Below are 23,053 nucleotides of genomic sequence, written 5' to 3' on the forward strand. Positions count from 1 at the left end.
AGGTACAAAGTACAACGAAGATACTAAGAAGGTACAGTATACTGTACAGATGTAGGTTGGTACAAATGTACGGTACAGTGTATGGATCATAGGTACGACAGTTGTACGACGATGCACGTACTGTTGTACGAAATAAGTACGATACGTGTACGGGCAAGTATGGAGTGTTGGTACAGATCTGTAGGGATGAACAACGATGCAGATACGTGACTGTACGTCGCATGTACAATACGGACCACTGTACGGCGTAGGTACGCCTTGTACGACGAGTGTACGAACCAGTTACAGCACCTTTCGTACGCAGGTGCGTACGTACGATGACGCAGGTACAGTCTTGTACGGGTGAAGGTACGGACGTACGATGGCGCATGTACTGTTGTACGACGTCAAAAAGGAAGATCGGAAGTAGGAAGACGAGTCAAGCCCCCAGCTCTGATACCATTGTAGGATCGCTTAGGAGAGAGAGAGTGCAGGTAGCAAAAGAGTCGATGATAAACGCCTTAGCCGTCATGTCAAAGTTGGATAATCAAAAACAAAGGAGTACAAGGTACAAGTACCTAGACCTAGGACTAAGTGTCCTAGGTGTCACATAGGACTAAGTGTCCTAGGTGTCACATAGGACTAAGTGTCCTATTTGGCCTAAAAGACACTAACACTGTAAGTGTCTTTATTTATGCCTACAAGGCTCATACCATGGCCTATAGGACATCACTAGAACCACCAGAGGATGGCCTACAGTATCATGGTCCACATCCACGTAAAACTCTGAACCATATGAATAATGCCTCCATGTTTTGAAAGCATGAATAACAACGCACAACTCTAATTCATGAGTTGGCTAATTTCGTTGAGAGGGAGAAAGCTTCTTGCTTTCGAAGGCTCTTGGCCTGTCCTCTTGGCGAAGAACCACCCCCATCGCAATGCCAGTTGCATCGGTTTCTAGGAAAAACAGGTTCTAGGGATCAACATTTTTAACACTGGACCAGAGACCACAGCCTTCTTTATGGCATTAAATCACTCTTGTTGATTCTGTCCCCACACAAAAGGTACTTTATTTGAGGGAAAGCGAGACTATCTCATAATATCCTTTGATATGCCTTCGATAAAATTGGACAAATCCTAAGAATGATTGCAATGCGTTCAGACTTTGAGGAATGGGCCATGTTAATATCGCAGCTACTTTCTTCACATCCATTTCCATCCCATCAGGTGTAATAATGAATCCCAAATACTCAAGTTTCACCATGCATAGCACTGTTTTCTTTCTATTCACATAAAGACTAGCTTTCCTCAAAGTATTGATAGGTGTTCACATGCTCAGTAATACTTTCGCTGTAAACAAGGATATTGTCAATAAAATGTACTACAAACTTCCCAATATATGGGCATAGTAAGTCATTGATAAGCATGATGAAAGTAGCCTGAGCATTGGTAAGCCCAAATGGCATTACCAAAAACTCGTAATGTCCAAATGTACTTTTGAAAGCAATTTTATGCACATCCTCGGCTCTAATCTAGTTATGATGATAGCTACTCTTAAGATCTATCTTGCTGAAAATTTGGCTCTATGTAATGCATCCAGTAAATCACCAATCTGAGCCATCAGATACGTGTGCTTAGTAGTGATATTGTTTAACTCTTTGTAATCTATGCAGAGACGAAAAGTATCATCTTTCTTCTTCTTCAATATCACTGGTGAAGCGAAAGGTAAGAAACTGGGCTGAAACTGCCCCAGCTTGAGGCCTTCTTCTAGTTTTCTTTGCACCTCAGCTTCTTCAGTAAAACTTAATCTATAAGGAGGTGTATTTACGGGTTTTGTCCCTAGGATAAGTTCAATCTTGTGTTGAACATTCCGCTCTGGACGTAAATCATAAGGCAACTCATCTCTAAAACAATAAGAGAACTCCTTTGTGATCTGGCCAACCAACTTGGCCATCTCCCTATCTTAGGTAGCATCAATGCTAGTCAATGGACTGTCAATCGACTCTATTGATGTTGTACAAAGAAAGTATATTCAGCCATTGACAAATTCCTCTGACGAAGGTACCTATGTTGATTCCAAGCTTGAGATGGGTTGTGAGGAGGTAATAAATGTTTTCTAAACTCTTTTTTGAACCTTCCCAGATCATGGATGCCAAACTATCCTTTTGTTGTTTGATCCACTACCTATCCGCTGTCTCTTTAATCATATGAGGGACCCCACAGATTTTCTTCATATCATTTTTTATTTCAAAAATGGCGAATGCTTCATTCCATTTGTGCAACCAGCCGTCTATGATAATTGAACTATAGTCTATCTGACCAGAATAATTTTCTAGTCTATAATTGGCAATATTTAGTATTTTAGCCTTTCTAGGCTCGACCATATGTATACTAATCTCAGGCTCCATAGGCAGATATACTTTTCTTCCCTCCATAGGTCAACACATCCGGTCACGTAGCTGCATTCTTTTCAACAATCGTGGATCCTTATCTGAGTCTTTTGAGCCTTTCAACATTAATCTCCCAACAGACGTGAACTTGCTCTCAACCTCAACGAAAAACCAACTTGTGTGTTCTGTGTTCAACAAGCTCTCAAGCATCACGTGCCTGTGTTCTTCCTGCGTTGCCTCTATCCTTCTGGTAAATTTGTCGTCATCTCATCCGATCTTTCCTTTGGGTCATTGCAGAGCGGAAATCACACTAATGGTTCAGCCAAGTTTCCTTCTTGACGCATCCTAAGACCTCCACCAATAGGAGCTAGACATCCCCTTCACCTTCTTGAGCGAGGCATTGCTTCACACAGCCAAAAAGCTTTTTCCATCGACCAACTTGACTCTCTGATACCAATTGACAAAGACCAAAACAAATTCTGAAGACAAAAGCACGAGAATCATGGGTGATTTGCAAGATTTTCCTCCTAGCGATGCTCTACAGCACCATCTCACGATACGAATCATCTCACGTTAATTTGACTGGGTTTTTTCTTATGTAGAGCCCCCAATCTCCCTAGGTGGGCCTAGATTGCCACATGTCTATTTTTTAAAGACCATACTTAGATGTTCCTTCTTACCCCTTCTTGGGATTCCTTTAAACCATTTGCCCCTAGGCACAATTTGTAACTAGGAACACCTAGACTTAGGCCTTTAGACCCACCTAGTCACGCAAATCACCCTCACCGATGACCTTGACATTGAATCCCTTTGACCATATAGATAAAGCACAATGCTGATTATTGCAATTGTTGGTCCTCTAAAGAAGAAATGCCCACTGACCCTTCCAAGGTCATGTTATCTCAGCTTGAGCATAAGAAAGTGATTGATAAAATCCATTGCAATGTAAGTCCACTTGCCCTCAGGTATGGGTAATAGCTGAAGCAAACCAACAAGCCTGAGAGAAGTACTCCTTGTTTTGTTGGCTAGGAACACATTTGAAAACAAAGTCATATGTGTCCTTCCACATTCCTTTCCAATAGAAGCCGTGCTTTACTTTGTCAAAGGTCTTGAAAACCAAGTGTTGAGCAAGGGGTGAAGATTGCAACTCTTCTATGACCAACACCTTGCAGGCTTATCCTTTCACAAAAAATCCTTCTACCAACATAATCCATTGTGCACTTTGAAATGGCCTTTAAACACTGCTACCTACACATAGCTATCTACACAGCTTGAGAACCCTAAGGTAGAAGAAGATATTAACAACACAACATAGTTAAGGGAAACAAAAAGGTGAAAATAGGAAAACTAGGAATGGAAAAGGAAACATTTTGGGATTTTTTGGAGGGCTGAAATGGAGCCATGTTTGCAAGGGGTTTTAGAAACGTGGATTTTGAGATTACACTCTAAAAAATCACACACACTAGAATGCTACAACCTAAAGCCTAGCTGTAACTTAAGCATAGTGCATAGTACATACTACAAATGTAAAATGATTGAATATTTACTTATCACTAAATCTGAAATCAATGAAAAAGGCTGAAGCTTGAAATACGTAAGTACAAAATGCCAAATGGCAATATAATATATATCATATATGTTTGATGTCAAAATTCCAAAGTCCAAAAAGCCTAGGCTCTAAGCCTTTGGGCCACATCAATGATCAGAGTCTAGATATTTGGCTCATCCATGATCCATGGGATCCTGGTCGCCTCCTCGTCATCCTTGTTTTTTTCGTTGTCGTCATCGTCCTCCTCATCATCAAAAAGGGTGTCATCAGGCTTATGAAAACCAATAAATTTTTCATGTGTGTACTCTTGTTTCAACGTGTTAAGCAAACACAAGTTTGCATTAACAAAGACACAAGTTTGCATTAACAAAGACAAGATCGTTGGCCCTTTGTGCTTTCAAATGGTTTCTCTTCTTTTTGTCAATGTGGCCAAAGTTGCTCCACAATTGCTCACAATAAGAGGAGCTACAACCCTCGCTAAGAATCCGAATGGCAAGCAATCAGCTCAGGGGAATAAGCTCCATAACCCCCCCACCATGTAACATTAAATAAACCCAGCTCAAAATCTGAAATTCCAAAGTTCATAAATTTCAGATGTATGAATAGTATGTGTAATGTACAATAAATTACTAAGATCTTAAAATTATGAATTACAAAAATCTGAAAATTAAAGTGAGTTGAGATTACCGGTCATGCTATGCATATGGCCATCCAATTTTCCAAATATCCCCTCCTTATTGTGATAATTGGCGAGAATGGTCCTTCACTATCCGCCGAGCTTCCGGAGTCGGCACCATCTTTTGAAGAGTGAGGTTCCAACCATGATCCACCTCGACATCACTCTATTATGTAGTTGCCTTTTGTTGAAACTCCGGGTCCAACACAAACGTAGCTGCATGAATTGGAGTGTAATATTGGTTCCACACCGGCTCATGGCCAACTCTTCCAACTATTTCAGCTGTTGGGGATATTTCTCCAACTCTCTCATATTTTCAATCATGTGATCCATCTCCTCATATACCTTGCAAATTAAAGGCATGTCTCCATCAACCTTTTTCAGCAACTCAACAATTGGCTTACACAAAGCAACAAGGTGTGATGCATCAGCCCAAAAATCATCGCTGCCTATACACAAGTCATAGCACAATATCCCGGCTTGCTTAGAACTGGGCCATGCATTCCACCCCAGACTTACCACAACTTGTTTAAGTGTAGATCTCATTTCAAGGAGTTTTCGAAGCATCAAAAAATTGTATGCAAACTTTTTCCCTGGGTACTTTAAAAGATCCTTGCAAACTCGTGGTACAAAGAAAGAGAAAAATGATGGCGTGTGATAAAACCCAGCCATCTCTCTTCCATCGTCAATAACATTCGTTACCCAAGGCAATATGCCAGCGTCTTTCAAAAAATTATTTAAACACAACACAAGAAGTTCACTGGATATGATGATACCTTTGCTTCAATAATGCCCGTGAGCCTTGTTGGTATTTTCACCATTTGAAACAAGCTGCATAACATTGGATCAACACACATATTCCTCTGCATCTGCCCACATTTGCATCAAAACATTGGTTGTTTTTTATTATACTCCACACTCTATGGAGTGTATAGAGAGAGCAGATTCTCTACAATATGCCGAAATCCCCTCAAGTGTTTGACTTCGCACGTCACTCCAACCATCTGCAACCTAAGTTAGCTCCATACTTTTGCCATTTCTCCTTCACAGGTTGAATGGCTTAATGCATCAAAAGTGGGAGGGGTTTATGTAGGGTCCCAATGCTGTAATTTCAAATTACATCTCCCTGAAATAAGCAAATTGTGCAACATTGAAACTAATCCCATTTGAGTAAAGAAAAAAGGCCACAGATGTATCTACTTGTGCCCTCCTTTGCGGGTGCCATGTTGTGTAAAGGGTGCTTTGTCTTCGTGCAGGCGGGAGAGGTGAATGAGATGCACCAGGACTTGTAGCTCCAAGAACATGTGAACTCCTAGAAGAAGAAACTGCAGTAACAGTAGAGGGAAGAGGAGTGAGATTTGCAGTAGCCACATGAGAACATGAAGTAGCTCCTCCACTAGTGGATGTAATAGTCCTTGTCCTCTTCGGCAGAGGAAATGCCTCGACCTCTTGTTCTATCCTTTCTTTCTTCTGCGGGATTTTGCTGCATATTGTAATCCCCTCTCCCATAATGCCAAGAAGATGGGCCTTCACCGCCCCACCTCTTGTCAATCTACACCACCTGCACATAAACTTGCGACTGCCTCCTCTGTTGAAGTCGAAACCACTTGACTCTAGCAATAATCTGATTGGGTGAACTCCCCCTCGGGCTCAGACCTAGAGATCCCAACTCTTGAAGCCATGGCCACAGTAAAATTCGGTAAAAAAGAATGGGCGGCGGCAAATCACGAAGAGGATATAGGACAGTTTGGCTGAAACATTTCATGCCCCCCTAGAAACGTTTCAGCGCTGTTTCTAAGGGGGGAAGTGTTTCTGGACAGAAAGGTTTCCGCTGATACGTTTCAGAGCAAAACAGGCCCTGAAACGTGTTTCAATGTAACTGCATGACTAGATAAGCACATAGTGAGCAGAAAACAGCAAGAAAAACTGGCTTAGAGGAGAGGGTAAAAGAAGTCGCTGCCAGGTGAAAACATGTAGATAAATGCGCTGCAACAAAACAATGCAGAACAACAAAGAGCAGCCCATCCGCGCACACAAACAAACCCACAGACACACACTCGGTGGACAGTAGGAAAAGAAGGGAGAAAAGTCACCAGGAAGGGGGGAAAAACGGTGTGGAGAGGTTTGAAAAGCTCGCAGGAGAAAAACCCAGCAGGATATGCTCGAGACAGAGGGAGAACCCAAGAAAAGGCTGCATGCAGATCAATAGACACCAGCAAATGGTCATACACGAGGTCGGTACAGGAAAAAGATATCTAGGAAGGGCTTGCGATTAAGTACATGCTATCACAAGGTTGCTTGGAGGCTAAGAACACTCCAGGGGTGGCGCAGCCGTAGAAGACCCTACAACAGAATTCTGCCATATCTTGCTCTCCTTCACTATTCCACACACAGACACACAAAATTTTTTTTTGGGGTAAAAGAAATCTTGCATTAAAAGCAGTTACATTCATAGCTGTTCCAGTGTGGAACAACTACTACTTGTACGAAAAAACAGCCAACTAAAAGCAATAAAAGCTGTTCCAGTAAAGAACAGCTAGTACAAAGGAGCTAATAACACTCAAAACACACACACACTCTTTTTTTTTCTGGGTGAAAATTGAGTTGCTTTATATTACAAAATCATCATCCAAGAATAGGACGATGAGAAATACATCAAGAGAACCTCAATATAAGATAGATATACATCATGATCTATGCACTTTGTTTGCAAGCAATCATAGAAAGATTGCTGCAGAGAGTGCCTAAAAGAAAGTAAAAATTAAAAAAGTGGGATTACCAAACACTCTATGATTTCTATCCTTTCATAGAGTCCCAAGCGCCTTGTAACAAACCCAAACAAAAAAAAAATCAAACTCTTTTGTAGCTGGTGTACTGAAAGATCCAAAAAAACTTTCGAAAGACAGTATTTGGAAATCTTGTAAGAAAATAATACAACGTCTGTGCTCAACAGATAACAGGATCTCGTACGCAAGAGAGAAAACAAGATAGTAGAATAAAAAATTTGATTACTGTAGAACTGATACAATAGATGGCGCTGCCTCCCAACTGTGCGCTCCTGTGAAAGAAGCTTCGATGGCGTGCTGGAGACAGTAGAAGACGGAGGCTGGATGCTAAGGAATCAGAGTTGCTATAGCCAGTGATGAAATGGGCTTCACGGGCTTGCTCTTATATAGCCACCAGTCGTAGTCGGTTAGGCTCAATTGGGTGACCGACCCAGTCCGCCCAAAACGGTCGACTGGGGGTCGGTCCCGAAATAGGCCACTGACCATACGATAGAACCGGTGCGCAAAACAGAGCAACTAACCTACGATCACCGTTCGGCCCAGAGCCATCCGGGATCATCTGAGGCTCCAAACGAGTCCCGCAACCCGAGAGTGGGCTGCCCCGGAAAATGCTCCGTCTACCCTCAGTGCGGTCAGTCAAGGGATGCCTTCCCGCACTTGCATGTAGCCTAGTTGGCGGTGTGTTAACTCTATCTGAAGCCGTCCAGCCATCAGGCCACACATGGCTTCCATCTGGTGTCCAAACCAGGACCTACCGGATAACCGAGCTACTCAAATGCCTTCTCCTCATATGGGGGGCTTACAAGTAGAGTTAGCTGGTTCCCGCGTAGTTACACGAGAGTGGAGCATTGATATCTAACACCCCCCCTTAATGTCCACCCACAAGTGAACTTACTTTTTCGGCCCAATGCCAAGTCGATGAAGATGCCTCTCCAACAAGTCTCTTCCAAGAGCCTTCGTGAAGATGTCCACAGCATTCTTTGTAGTCGGACAGTACACTAAGTCGACCTCTCCATTCGTGATGAGCTCGCGTACAAAGTGATATTGAATCTCAATGTGTTTTGTGTGAGCGTGGAACACCGGGTTCTTTGCAATTGCCATGCAATTGTGATTGTCACATGATAACTGCGTAGGCTTGTTCTGCACTGCACCCATGTCCCTCAAAATCCTCCTCAACCACACTGCTTCGCAAGAAGCAAGGCATGCAGATTTGTACTCGGCCTCGGTAGAAGAAAGGGCAACTGTGGGTTGCTTCTTGTTGACCCATGACACAACTCTAGATCCAAGTGAGAAACAATACCTTGTCACTGATCTCCTGCTGTCCACGTCTCCTGCCCAATCCAAGTCACAGAATCCGGTCAAGATGTTGCCCTTGGTATAGGTGATGCCATAATCAAATGTGTCTTTGATGTATTTCAGCACCCGCATCCCTGCCCTCCAATGGTTCTCCCGGGGCTTATTGGAAAACCTGCTTAGTACACCAGTCGCAAAACTGATGTCCGGCCGTGTGTTGCACAGGTAAATCAAGCTGCCCACAAGCCTTCTGTACTTCGCTTCGTCCACCAGTGGTGATGAATCCTCGTTTGAGAGCTTCGCGTCAACCTCCATAGGGGTACCAACTGTCTTGCACTCAGCCATGCTAAATGCCTTTAGTATCTCTCCAGCTTCCTCTTGATATCTGGCACATAAAGAACATTGGACAGCTGTTTTACAACTCCATCTGAGTTGAGAGCAATCGTACCTTTTCCTTTTGCTGGACATTTTGCATCATTGCCGACTGGTATCAGGATGTCATTCCCTACCGGCTGTAGAGAGGTATACCAATCCTTCCGATTGGTCATGTGGCGCGATGCACCACTGTCAATGATCCAAGGTTCATCCACAGGTACATGAACTGCCTCCGTGCAAATCTTCTCAATTGTGACAAACAGTTCTATTGGTACTGCCTGCGCGCTGTTGCTGGACTCTTTCTTTACTCCGTTCTTCTCATTTGGAATCTTATTTCGGCACTCATTCTGCTTGTGCCCTGCCTTGTTGCAATAGAAGCACTTGATCTTCTTCTTTCTCTTTTTATCATCAGAAGAAGATGGGTTACTAGAGTCCTTACCCTTACCTTTCTTTGATCCGGTCTAGAAAGCCAAATCTTCTCCAGTCCTCGTCTTTTGACGCATCTCCTCCTCCAGAAGCATCGCGCTGAAATCCTCAAAGTTGAGGGGTGGATTTCTGTTTTGCGTATTCAGCGCCGTAACAAGACCGTTATACTTTGGTGAGAGAATCCGTATGCACCTTTGTGCTAGATTCTCGTTGGTGATGGTGATGCCAATCGTAGTCATTTGATCGCGCAGATTCTTTACCCTAGTGATGAACTTCTCTACCGCTTCAGACTCAGACAACTTCTCGTTCGCGAGTTGAGTCTCCATATTCTGAATCCGCGTCTGATTCGTGGTCTCGAACTGATTTTTCAAGACCGTCCATGCCTCCTCCGCTGTGGTGACATGTTGAATTAACGCCATGACGGAATCACTAACACTGCAGACAATAGAACACAGCGCATCTGCATTTCTTCTTGTCCACGCGAGAATCTCATCCGCAGTTGGTACTATCTGTTGTCCTGCATTGGTTGGATCCGGTCTTGCAACCGGCCTTACGTCCACCCCAGTAGCAGTGTCCCAAAGCTCGTATGCGCTTAGGATGGTCTTCATCTTGAACTTCCAGAGTGGATAGTTAGAGCCGTCCAACTTTTCGCTTTCGCCGAATGGTGGGATTCGCAGTCTTGCGGGCTGGGCCATCTCTCATTATCTGCTCGCAAACAGAAACACACTACGAAATCTTCTTGCTAGAGTCCAGACTCTGATACCATGTAAGAAAATAATACAACGTCTGTGCTCAACAGATAACAGGATCTCGTACGCAAGAGAGAACAAGATAGTATGGAGAATAAAAAATTTGATTACTGTAGAACTGATACAATAGATGGCGCTGCCTCCCAACCGTGCGCTCCTGTGAAAGAAGCTTCGATGGCGTGCTAGAAACAGTAGAAGACGGAGGTTGGATGCTAAGGAATCAGGGTTGCTGTAGCCAGTGATGAAATGGGCTTCACGGGCTTGCTCTTATATAGTCACCAGTCGTAGTCGGTTAGGCTCAATTGGGTGACTGACCCAGTCCGTCCAAAACGGTCGACTGGGGGTCGGTCCCGAAATAGGCCACCAACCATACGATAGAACCGGTGCGCAAAACAGAGCAACTGACCTACGGACGCCGTTCGGCCCAGAGCCATCCGGGATCATCTGAGGCTCCAAACGGGCCCCGCAACCCGAGAGTGGGCTGCCCCGGGAAATGCTCCGTCCACCCTCAGTGCGGTCAGTCAAGGGATGCCTTCCCGCACTTGCATGTAGCCTAGTTGGCGGTGTGCCAACTCTATCTGAAGCCGTCCAGCCATCAGGCCACACATGGCCCCCATCTGGTGTCCAAACCAGGACCTACCGGATAACCGAGCTACTCAAATGCCTTCTCCTCATATGGGGGGCTTACAAGTAGAGTTAGCTGGTTCCCGCGTAGTTACACGAGAGTGGAGCATTGATATCTAACAAATCTGGCATGTAAACGCTGTCCAAGGAAAGTGAGAAAATCCCGAGTGGAGAAGCAATGCCAAAGTAGATGTGGCACAGACTCCCGTGGAGCTAAGCATCTGCGACAAACAGCCGGAGCAAATGTTTGCGTGCCAATAGTTGTCCAGATGGAAAAACTCCCAATAGTACTCGCTACAAGAAAACTTGTTGTCTGAGTGGCATTTTAGAATGCCAAATCTGTCTCAATCTTTTGCGCCACCACTTTGCTGTGCGATTCATTCGCCAAAGCTGATTGAGCTTGTGAGAAATCCATGGTGGGGTAAAAGGATCTTATATAAAGAAGAGATAGTAATATGTGACACTCGTAAAGGTTTCAAGAACGATCTTGGAGAAGTAATAAAGACGTTCTTGAAGCTCCAATGGTGGAATGGGCTGAAAAGGCTGAAGCATAGCTGTAACTTTCCGCCAAATGGATCTATAATGCATACCAAGGTCAAATTTCGCAGCAGCCAATGGAAAAGAAAGAGGAGACCCATCATCTTGAATGACATATGCCACTGAATGAATGCCTTTTAAATTGAGGAAATATGAGCGGCGAGGTTCCTGCACTTGCAATGGAGGGACAAAAACTCTAGAACAATGTATACTTTCTGCTCTAAGAGAGTTGCCTTGTAAGGAATCTCGTCCCTTCTATTCCAAATGAGAGAGGTGGTGCTTCCAATCCAGTAGCATGCTAGAAACAAAAGGGCAACCTTTAATTTTTCCTTCCACTGAACCCAAAATAAAATCCCATTGTGTAGGCTGCCAATATCCAAAAGCAGGAGTATTGAGCTGTAATAACAAACAACGTATCATTGCAGCCCAAGGCTGAGAATCCTGTAGAAAATGCAGCATCATCTTTCCTTTGTGAGCAAGGATATGCACTTGAATGTTAAGGATATTTAATCCCTCGTGCATTTTTGGTGAACAGAGATGCTGTAATGAGAGTAATCTCAAACTCTTCTTGCCATGTTTCGAACACCAAAAAGTTTCCAAAACAGTGGACATAAAAGAAGACAATTCAGCCTTGTTGACTATCATGAGAGGCAAATGGAACTGAATATAAGCTACCAGAATTGATTGGTAGCCTAACATGAAGAGGCCATGTTGCCAACTTCCAATATTCCAGCTTTTTTTCCAGCGTGGCTAAAATCCAATCAGCTTGTTGGCAACGTGTAACCGACCAACCCAAAGGATAACTCAAATGCCAAACCATCTGATTGGGTTGAACAATTTCCGCAGTCCATAAAAGAGCATGCCACTCTTTAGAATGCACAGGCAACAAAATAGATTTCTGAAAATTAATATAAAGACCAGCCACCAACCCATATAATGATAATGCTTGCATCAAGCAAGCTAGGTCCTAATCAGTATTCTGTGGAGTAAAAAAGGAATCATTTGCATAAGCTTGAGTAATCAAAGGGTTGCTTTCATGAATTTCTAGACCATGAAGCTCATCAGAGGCTATGAGATGATCCATATACTGAAGCATAGGATGAGTGGCTATGGCATATAAGAGTGCACTTAGTGGACAACCCTACCATACTGAGCACCGAAGGGTCCACTCTTCAGAAACATCTCTAGATAGGAATCATGATACAAGCAGCTTTACTGTCATTGTAGAGCCAATAAATAATGTGCTGCAATTTTGGCCCAAAACCCAATGCATTCATAGTTTGCGAAATCCCACTGAACTTTGTCAAATGCTTTAGCAATATCAACTTGGAGCAGTAAAATATCCTCCTGAGTATATTTTGCATATTCTATTCCAACATAGGCATTTGCAATATTATCAGTGATGTGCCTACGAGAAACAAAACCATATTGTGCAAGATGAAGGCGATCATGCAAATACCCTTTAATCCGATTCACCACCATTTTAGTGATGATCTTGTAAATGACAGGCATAAGGGTAATAGGTCTCCAATCAGCCAGAGACTCACATATCTACTTCTTAGGAAGAACACACACATTTATTTATTTTTTTGGGTGAAAACTTTGAATGCTTTTTATTACAAAGTAGCTATCCCAAAACTGGGAAGTGCACGCGCACACACACACACACATTTTTTAATAAAAATTTTATATTTGTTTATATTACAAGAAGCAGTTCCCAAGTCGAGAACTTCCCATTACAAAAGATCAGGAGATGCCAATATAGGACAAGTACATAGGGGAATCTATTTGACGAGCATTGAGGCAATCATATAAGGATTGCTCCATGCTCATTGCAAATATACATAAAACAAAGAAGAAGAAACGCGACCTTCACCCCGCCCGCTGCTGCCCCCGCCCCTCGCGCTGCCTAGGCTCCGCCCTGCCACTCCCACCCTTCTCTCCCCGCGCCCTCCCCTCGCACCTTGGTCGCCGCCTTGCTCGCCTTGCTGCAAGCCCCCTCCGCTGGCTGAGTGCTCCCGCCTGCTGACTGGCTGCCCCCCCTGCTCCGGTTCAGCCTTGAGCCTCTCCTGGATGGCGCATCCCCAGCCTTGGCCTGCTTGTTGGTGGCTTCCTTCCCGTGGCAGTGTGGTCTTCCAGGCTGGTCTTTTGCACCCTTCTCCCTCTCCGTGGAGTAGAAAGCGTCTGGGTTGGGGGTGTTCGGGCATTTGGAGGTGTCGAGCCACTTGTGGCATGGGGCCTTGCACTTCTTCGGAGGGGAGTATCTTCGGCTTCAGCCGTCTCCCTTGCCCTGGCGGTCCTCCACATTTGCACCTTCACAGCAGCAGTAGGTTCATCTTTCAGGAAGCGTCTCTCCCTTCCCGGTGGCATTTCTTTGGCGGGAGGAGGTTTGCCCTGCACTCTCCTGCTCTTCCGGAGTTAGAGTTCTCCTCGCAGCTTTGCCCTGGCGACATCGGCCATGGCCATCCCCCAGCCGTCCAGTTCGTGCCTCTCCGTGGTGGTGGTTGTGCTGCCCTCGTCCCATCAGCATCTCCTAGTCGCGAGTGGTGCACTGGAGCTGGAAAGACCTGGCCCTTGGACAACAACCCAGAGGGGTCGCGTCGGCTGGTGGCCTCCTTGCTTGGGTCTCCAAGCTTCTCAAGACTCAGAGTTTTTCTCGAAGATTCTTTTTCCACAGGGCGGCGGCCCTTGACTCTTTCCTCAGGGATCCCTTCTCCTTTGGCTCTACTTCTTCTTGTCGTACCAGGAGGCTCCCCATGTGGGTTGAGGCCTGCAGGTGCGTGGAGCGGGCTACTGGAGTGCGGACTCGCCCCCCGTCAGGTAGTGGTTGCTCATGCTGGCAGGCCTCTTCCTATTGGCACCCTCGGGCGGGCACGATGGACGGGAGCTCAGCGGAGGAGGGATCCATACATGCTTGGATTACGAGTATCTCCAGGATTCAGCTCATCAGGGATTATTGGTCGGCCTCGATTGCTCGATGGTGACTCAGAGGAGTCATATCAGTTGATGGTTCACTGTCTCGAAGACTTTCTAGTACTTCTAGGATTCACTTCATCAGTGATCCGTAGCTTTTTTGGTTTTGCGGTTTACTGGTTTTCAGAAGACCCAGACTAGGGCTTTTGTTTTGACAGCATTTTGTAACAGTTTTATGCTTAGCCCTGTGTGGCTTGTAGTTTCGCAGGTGGGAGTTATCCCTGTGCTCCAGCATTGCTGTTGAGTCTCTTGTATTCCTTGTCTCGAAGTAATATAATTAGCCCTTCTTTTTGTGAAAAAAAAAATCATATAAGGATTGCCTTAGTGACATCCGGAAATAGGAAAACTTGGAGAAAGTGGAGTCTCCAAAGACTCTATGATTTCTGTCCTTCCATAGAGTCCAGAGACCCCAATATCGAATCCACACACACAATATAGTGCACATACATAGACTATATACACAATGCACACACATGCACTGAAAGCCGATTTATTTATTCATGTGATGCTCGTGCTTCGTGCTAGGGATGCAAGTAGGGGTGAAGGAGGGAGAGACACAGGCCAAAGATGCACTTTTCTTTTTTTCCCCATCCAAAACTATACATGGTATCCTATATATCACAATGTCCCCTCCATTTTTAATTCACGCTCTTCCTCTCTCTTTCTCTAGAGAAACCTCTCGATCCCCCCCCCCCGCCAACCTTCAGGTCATTCTTTCTTTATGAGACCTTTTATTCCCCCCTCGCCCCCACACATGCTTACTCTAGAAAACCCTACATAGGTTGACTAGTCTTCCATTTACATGTCACCCCTCTATTAATGCTCACACCACTCTACTCCCACTCCATAGGAACATATCTCAGTACATAACAAGAAATCCCGTAACTCTATACTCCGATTTTCATGATCTCGGTGGCATCCAAAAGTTTGCGGGATCCCCCATCTCCCTTTGGACTACATAGCGAAGTGGTTACATGATTGGGCATTCACACAACTTTTGCAGAAATTAAAATTCTTGCATGACAGCACATATACACGTACTAGAGTGCACAGTGCACACCCACACGATAAACAAATCCAACACACATCCACATACAAAAAATACACATACACATACATAAAACAAAAAACCAGCCCCCTCAAAAAGAAGCAACCCACCTATTTAAAAAATTGATGTTTCATCTGGAATTGCCATCGTTTCAACATTTTGTAGAAATGTTTCAGCTAGAAACACTTTGTCAAGTTTTGACCTGACGAAACACGATTTTTGGTTCCTATGAGAGAAGGAGATTTGTGAAAGGGGAGTTTTTGGAGGAGAAGATTTGAAGGGGATCGTAGGAGGCTGTGTGGGAATTCTGAGCCCTTGCTTGGAACTAGAAAGGTGAAAAATGAAAAATAACGTTACATTTTGGTTGCTTCGCCTCGACACAGGCCTATGGTCATGAAGGAGAGGGAACCTAGAACTTCAATGGTGAAGCTTGGATTATGATGGGAGGTTGTGATTTAAGAGGCAATTACGTGTGTGAATATTGAAAGGTAGGATTGATTCAAGCAACTCGAGAAAGGGGACCCGATTATGCCAATGCGCAGAGCTCCATGTGATTGTGAAAATGTACGTAGTTGGTGAGGGAGTTGTTTTGCCACAAAGGCATATAAGCTTGTGCGTGAAGCTGCGAATGAATGATGAAAGGTGATGTGGCAAGAAGCGCAGGGTGAATAAAATCTAAGGCTACTAGACCTTGAAATTATTATTGTTGCTTAAATTACGCAGTCATAAGTGCTTGGTAGAACTGGCAATGAAGGCTTACAATTGAGAGTGCACTTGCTCACGAGGTCAGGGTAAGTAGCCAGAAAGCATGATCACGGAGTTGATCAAGCTAGTTGGCGAGGCCGAGATCCAGAGGTAGGGACACGACAGACTCGATAGCTGGTTGACACACATATCATACTTGGGAATCTCCCCTTCATGTTCGGCTGGGGGGTTACAACGGCTCTTGCCAGATGTAGAGTAGTTGCTAGCAGACCACAACTTGCACAGACCACTGTCAGCGCTCTGCACAAATTTCTTGTCATCACAGCCTCATTCAACGTTGACCCCCCCTTGAGCTTCCATCTTGGCCATGGGCCTAGATTTCTGATGTATTAGATCTTATGTGATTTGATTAGGTTGTATTCATTGTGGGTGATGGCACTTGATTAGAGGCTCGATTCTTTGAGCTCATTGTATCAGGTTTCTTTCAGTCGCATAAACCCTTCGGTATTTGGAAGACTTTTACTAAAACTCTCTCTCTCTCTTTCCTTGGAGCATTCACACAGGGGCCTCTCCTTGGAGCATTCTCTCTCTTTGACCAGCCCCCTTGGCTGTGGCTGTATCCCCGGATCTGAATACAATTGCTATTGCCTATCTCTGGTGTCTACCTTTCTTTCTCTCTCCGCGCTCAGCCTCTCCCCGCTATCCCTCCCGCTAGCCTCTCCCACACGGCCTCTCCCTCCCGCTAGCCTCTCCCCGCTCAACCTCTCCTCTCCGCTGGCCTCCCTGCTAACCTCTCCGCTAGCCTCTCCGTACAGCCCGCCGCGTACAGCTCTCCGTACCCCCTTCGTATAGCCCGTCGTACAGCTTCGTAATCCCTCCGTACAGCTCGTCGTACACTCCTCTTACAGGCTCGTATAGGTCATCGTACAGTCCCGTACAGGTTGTCGTACAGCACCGTACAGCTCTTCGTACCCTTTTCGTACATTTTTGTACATCTCGTACCAGTCCATTGTACCTGCCCGTACCTTCTCACAGCAAAGCCCCTAGGGTTTCTAACCCGGAGTTGGGCTAAACTTTCAGCCCAACTCGGGGGTTAGGTTCAGCTAGGGAGTTCTAAGAAATAGCCAATATGGATTGGCCTACCCTCTCCTCCAAATCCCCCTCAACTCCATCAACCTCAACTATCAAGACTCGGTACTCTACAGTTGCAGCCGTGACACCATCTCCGTATGCATGCAATTACCAGCAAGAAGGGTCCAAACGACCTATCATTGGACAACATGAATAGATTTATTATTTGCAGCAAGCAGTCAGAGAGTTAAGGCTTGAGCTGGTAGAAGTAAAAGCTTGACTTCAAGTTCTAGAGGGACCTGGCAAGTAGGCAGTAATTGCTGAGGCTGTGGACTCATGTAAGAATTCTCCTCCTACTCCTCAACTAGTCTCTATAGTCAAAGATATGGTCCATACTGAAGTACAATCAATCAAGAAAGAAGTGATTGAGGAGTTTGACACAAAGGAAAACAAGACTGATATCCAAGAAGAGATCAAGGAGCACGAGGCCAGACGTGATAATGCATTGAAGATTAGAGTGGGGGGCTCCTTGAAGGATGGTTTAAAGATGATGACTCTTTCAATGAGACTTTAGCACATGTCAAAGCAGCCATGCCTAATATTGAATGGAAGGTTGATGATGATAATGATGATGATGATGATGATGATGATGATGATGACGGGGCAATTAATATCCAGCATTCCAAAGGACATGCTATTCTTACACTCAAGTCACGAGATCTACGGATCAAGCTTCTTCGACAATCTTACAAGTTGAAAGGTACTAAGATATGGATAGCTGAGGAACTTACACGAGCTCAATTGAAGAACAAGGCAACGGAATTAGCTAAAGTCAGGGCTGCTAGGAAGGATGGAAAATGGGCAGTTTATCGTGAAGGCATAGCACTAATCAAAGAGTTTAAATCAAAACCGAAAGACTCTTAGTCTTAAACTGATGTATGGCTGATTACTTCTTCAGACTATGATGATGGTATTCTAAATAATTGGGGTTGCTTTTGCACTCCCTGGGATCTGCCATGTGCCCTCCCTAAAGTAGATGTACTAGACGGTTTTTTGCTGTCCCATAGACCTGTTGGTCTCCCCTGGACATTTATAGACTTTCTTTCTTTATTTCTTTCTTTCTCATCAAAATCATTATTCTCCAAACGACTTGGGTCTACATAACGGCACACGTGCGTGCACACACCCACATACATACACACATGATAGGTTAGCCCCCTAGTATGGCCTTGTAGGCTAGTGTGAGTTAATGTGCTAGCACACTAGCACTATTAGTTCATTTGGATAAAGTCAACCCTTATAACTTAATTTTGCACCAAGGCTAGGGCTTTAGGGGTGCCATTAAATTGATATTTTACCACTTTAGTTATACTTTCACTTGCACTCTTGTGCTGCTGCAATAACATTCAGCTCGTTTTTCTGCTCTCTTGCTTCATTACTTCCCCTACTTACGAAAAGAACAAAAAAAATCAGTGCAAGTCACAACACTTTTCTGAAGGTGGTGCATTGCGACCAAGGCTAATGATGGTATTACTGATTCTTACATCACATCTCTAGCTTGTATTGTCAATAATGTGCAGTGTAGCTCGAGTGGGCGGAGTTGTGTCATGATAAGCAACGTGGATACATCTCTCTATTTATCGTAGAGGTCAGAGTGTAAACTCTTTGGGCTGAGTAGTGTTGTCAGCTGGCATAGTAGTACACAAGCCCACAATTGTTTGGCTGCTACCATCCTCTTGATGCATCAACATTGGCTCCTGGTTGCAATGATATTTACACTGAAACACGTTTTTGAGGCTATTGTGCCTTGAAGCATTTCAGTAGAAACGTTTTCGGACAGAAAACTGTTTCTGACCAAAAGCGTTCCACCCTAAAAAACGGCACTGAAATGTTTCTAGGGGACGTGAAATGTTTCAGCTAGACTGCCCTGCATCCTCCTCATTGCAATTTGCTGCTGCCTATAGGTTTTTGCCGATTTTGACTTTGGGATGACCTTTGGAGCTTGTCCAGCCCTCCGTGCACTCCCTCCAGTCCTTCAGTTTGCACTCTTTCAAGCTCCAATAGTTGAAGGACTGCAAACTGAGGGGGTGGAGAGAGTGCAGCCACTCCTACAACCCTCCTTCAGCCTCCAATCCTTGAAACTCTACTTCAGCCCTCCTTCAAACTTCAACCTCACTCCTTCAGCCCTCTCTCAGCCCTCCTTCAGCCCCCTCTTTGAAGCTCTTTGTTTCAACCCTCTTTTTCAGTCCTCTTCCACTCCTTCAGCCCTCTTTCACCGCCCTCTTTCGAGTTTCAGCTTCAGCCCTGCAGCCCTCTTTGAAGTTCCAGCCCTCTCTTTCTACGTGTGCACTGTGGCCATGGCTTCAAGAGATGGAATCTTCGCTATCAGATCATTGTGGAGTCAAGTTGACTTCAATGCACATACGACTTCAAGAAATTAGGCGCTCGCAAGTTTATGTGCAGGTGGTGTAGATTGAAAACGAGGTGGGCCCCCTGATAGGATGAAGGCCCATCTGCTTGGCATTAAGAGAGAGGGGATTACAATATGCAGTAAAATCCCACAGGGAGAAAGAAAGGATGGAACGAGAGTTCGCGGCATTTCCTCCCGTGAGAAGGGCAAGGATTATTGTTTCCACTAGTGGAGCAACTTCTTGCTACTTTAAAATGGATTCCTTTTTCCTTTGTTGTTACTCCAATTTCTTGTTATGGGAGTGCACGTGTTTTTGGAGCCAACGGTTCTACCCAGAATGGCACTTGCAAGGGAAGGCACGGGTAGGTGCATCTGTGGCCCGTTTTTTTAACTGTAATGGGATTAGTTTCAATGTTCCTTATTTCAAGGAGATGGTATCTGAAGCATTTGGGCCCACATCTATCCCTCCCACTTCTAATGCATTAAGGGGAAAGCTTCTAGATGACGAGGTGAAGGTAGTTAATGAAGCCATTCAACCTGTGAAGGAGAAATGGAAAAAGTATGGGATGACTTTGGTTGCAGATGGTTGGAGTAATGTGTGAAGCTAGTCACTTGAGGGCAGTTTGGCATATTGTAGAGGATCTGCCCTCTACATACACTAGATAGAGCGTGGAGCACAACAAAAAACAGCCAATATTTTGATGCAAATATCGGGAGATGCAGTGGAATATGTGGGTCTATCCAATGTTGTGCAGCTTGTTTCAGACCATGAAAATACCAACAAGGCTGCAGGGACATTATTGGAGCAAAGCTATCCTCATACTCACTGGTGCTCTTGTGTTGCGCATTGTTTAAATAATTTGTTGAAAGAAATTGGCAAATTAAATTGCCTTGGGTAAAGGATGTTATTCATAATGGAAGAGAAGTGGTTGGATTTATCACACACCATCATTTTCTGTTGCTTTGTATCGCAAGTTTACAAGGAAGGAGCTTTTTAAGTATGCAGAGACAAGGTTTGCATACAATTTTTTGATGCTTCAAAGACTCCTTGAAATGAGACCTGCAGTTAAACAGGTTGTTATTTTGCTATGACTTGTGTATAGGTAGCGATGATTTTTGGACTGATGCATCACACGTTGTTGCTTTGTGTAAGCCAATTGTCAAGTTATTGAAAAAGGTCGATGGAGATATGGCTTTTATTGGCAAGGTATATGAGGAAATGGATCGCATGATTGAAAATATAAGAGAGTTATAGAAAGATCCCAAAAGTTACAATACACATACTATGTATACATCTGAAATTTATGAACTTTGGAATTTCAGCTTTCGAGTTGGGTCTGTTACATGATGCTCCGGAGGATTATTGAACTTATTCCCTTGAGCTGCAATAGCTTACCGTTAGGATTCTTAGCGAGGGTTGTGGCTCTTCTTCTTATGGAGCAGCTTTGCCCACATCCATACAAAGAAGGGGAACCGTCTGAAAGCACAAAGGGCCAATGATCTTGTCTTTGTGAATGCAAACTTGTGTTTGCTCAACAATATGACACGAGTACACACACGACAAATTTATTGATTTTCATACGCCTGATGACGCACTTACTGATGATGATGAGGAGGAGGAGGAAGAGGAGGAGGCAGAGGTTGAGCCTGAGCCTTGAGGACAAGCATCTCATAGATCATGGATGAGCCAGATATCTAGATTCTGATCATGATTCATTGATGTAGCCTTAAGGCTTAGAGCCTAGGCTTGTTCAGTTTTGTAATTTGACATTAGACGTCTATATATGATATATATTAATTGCTATTTGGCTTTTTGTACTTGTTACTTGTTTCAGGTTTCAGCCTTTGTTATTGATTTCAGATTTTATTCATTTGAGATTTAGTGTTAAGTAAATATTCAATCATTTTACATTTGTAGCATGCACTATGCACTATGTTCAAGTTACAAGTAGGCTGTAGGCTGTAGCATTCTAATATCTAAATGTGTATGTGGTCAGTGTGTTAAATGTAATCTCAAAACCCTCTTTTCTAAACCCCCTTGCTGATGTGGTGTTTCCCTGTTTCAGCCCTCCCAAACATCTCAAAACGTTTCCGTTTCCCCGTTTCACGTTTCTGTTTTGCCTAACTACGGGCTGCATAGGTTAATGCGGAGAACCTTGTCTTGGAGTCCACTACGAGAGCTATGATGCATGGATTGGACTTTATTAATGCTAGCCTTCTTCTTTCACAATGGTCCTAGTGTGTTTCATGGCCACTTCTGTTTATATGTTTCTTCCTTGGCAGTTCATCAAAGACATTTAAGTGTTTTATTGTAGTTCTCGGAGCTTAAATGGAGATTCTATAGCTGACATGGCATTTCTTTCAACAGACAAACACATGGGCAAGCATTTGGAAAATCTGATCTGTTCATTTTATGCATGCTTCAACCTACATCCACACAAATAACTATGCAAGAAACTGAAATAGCAGCAGCAAAGGTAAGAGTACCTAGACATTGTAAACTTTGATTATTTAGCATACAAATTATATGGTTGTCTAAATAAAGACAGCTCTTGCTATCGCTTTGTGCCAGTTACTAACAATGTACATATGTTTTGATGGATGAATTTTGCTAATGTAATCAGTGGATGCCTCTGGATGAATTTGGTGCTCAACCATTTAATGCCACCAGCACCATGTTGACGAGGATGGTGGAGATTGCGACTGCAAGCATAGGAGGACGATATCGGGGGTTTTCTCCAGAGCTTCTGCGTTTTGGTTTCCGTAATAAAGGATCCTACTTCTACCATAACCTCAATGATATTAAGGAATATCTAAGTTCAAGCCATAGCAAGGTGTGAACTTGTACAAACAGACGGGGAAAGCTGACATGCTTCAACAAGTCTCCTTTTCTTTTAGAGCTTGCAGTACTGATCATGGTAGTTTGTAGTACTTCATATTTGATGACATTGGTGGTTCTCTCATGATAGCTAGTCCTTGCTTGATCAAGTTTATGGTCTTTAACCTTGTGGGTGGCTGTCATAAGGGTAAAACAACTCTTTGTTTGGCTTTAAGAGGATGGGTTTGGGCGCGTTCCTGATATCCAGATGAACACGCCTGTTTATATTTATCTGTAAATCGAATAAAGCATTATTGTCTCAGTTGCTGCGTTTACTCTCTTGAAATTGGAATGCCTTGTGGCACATGCACCAGGGTGCAGAAAATGGAACTATGCCAACATGCAGGTAAATGGTCTCACCAAAACTCTGATTAGCAGAGAACAGCTGGAGCTAACCATATGAAAATTATAGCTTACTTGAAAATGAAACCAATAGGTCAAATATATGTTCATCAGACGACGTATACAAGCATTTCAAAGGATTAGCCTTGCTCTCAGGATGGTGGGCAGCGATAGTTTCGTTGTTGGGCATCTCGCAACATTGTATTCGTAGACGCAGACGCAGATGCAGTGAACTGGGA

General features: G+C 44.1%; 1 protein-coding gene across 2 annotated transcripts in view; it reads left to right on the plus strand.

The window, feature by feature from the left end:
- LOC147906370 (nudix hydrolase 2-like) overlaps nucleotides 1-22,734 on the plus strand; it is an 83,845-nt gene extending 61,111 nt beyond the window's left edge. For both annotated transcript variants that reach the window (XM_087384397.1, XM_087384407.1), the window contains exons 7-8: nucleotides 21,963-22,071; nucleotides 22,219-22,734. In XM_087384397.1, the coding sequence (XP_087240523.1) occupies nucleotides 21,963-22,071; nucleotides 22,219-22,434 (325 nt within the window). In that variant the 3' untranslated portion in view covers nucleotides 22,435-22,734. The remainder of the gene's footprint in view (nucleotides 1-21,962; nucleotides 22,072-22,218) is intronic.
- The last annotated feature ends 319 nt before the right edge of the window (nucleotides 22,735-23,053 follow it).

This window comes from Dipteris shenzhenensis, chromosome 1 (genome assembly GCF_047967505.1).
Source record: "Dipteris shenzhenensis isolate YYH24624 ecotype China chromosome 1, Dip_SZ_1.0, whole genome shotgun sequence".
NCBI lineage: Eukaryota > Viridiplantae > Streptophyta > Polypodiopsida > Gleicheniales > Dipteridaceae > Dipteris > Dipteris shenzhenensis.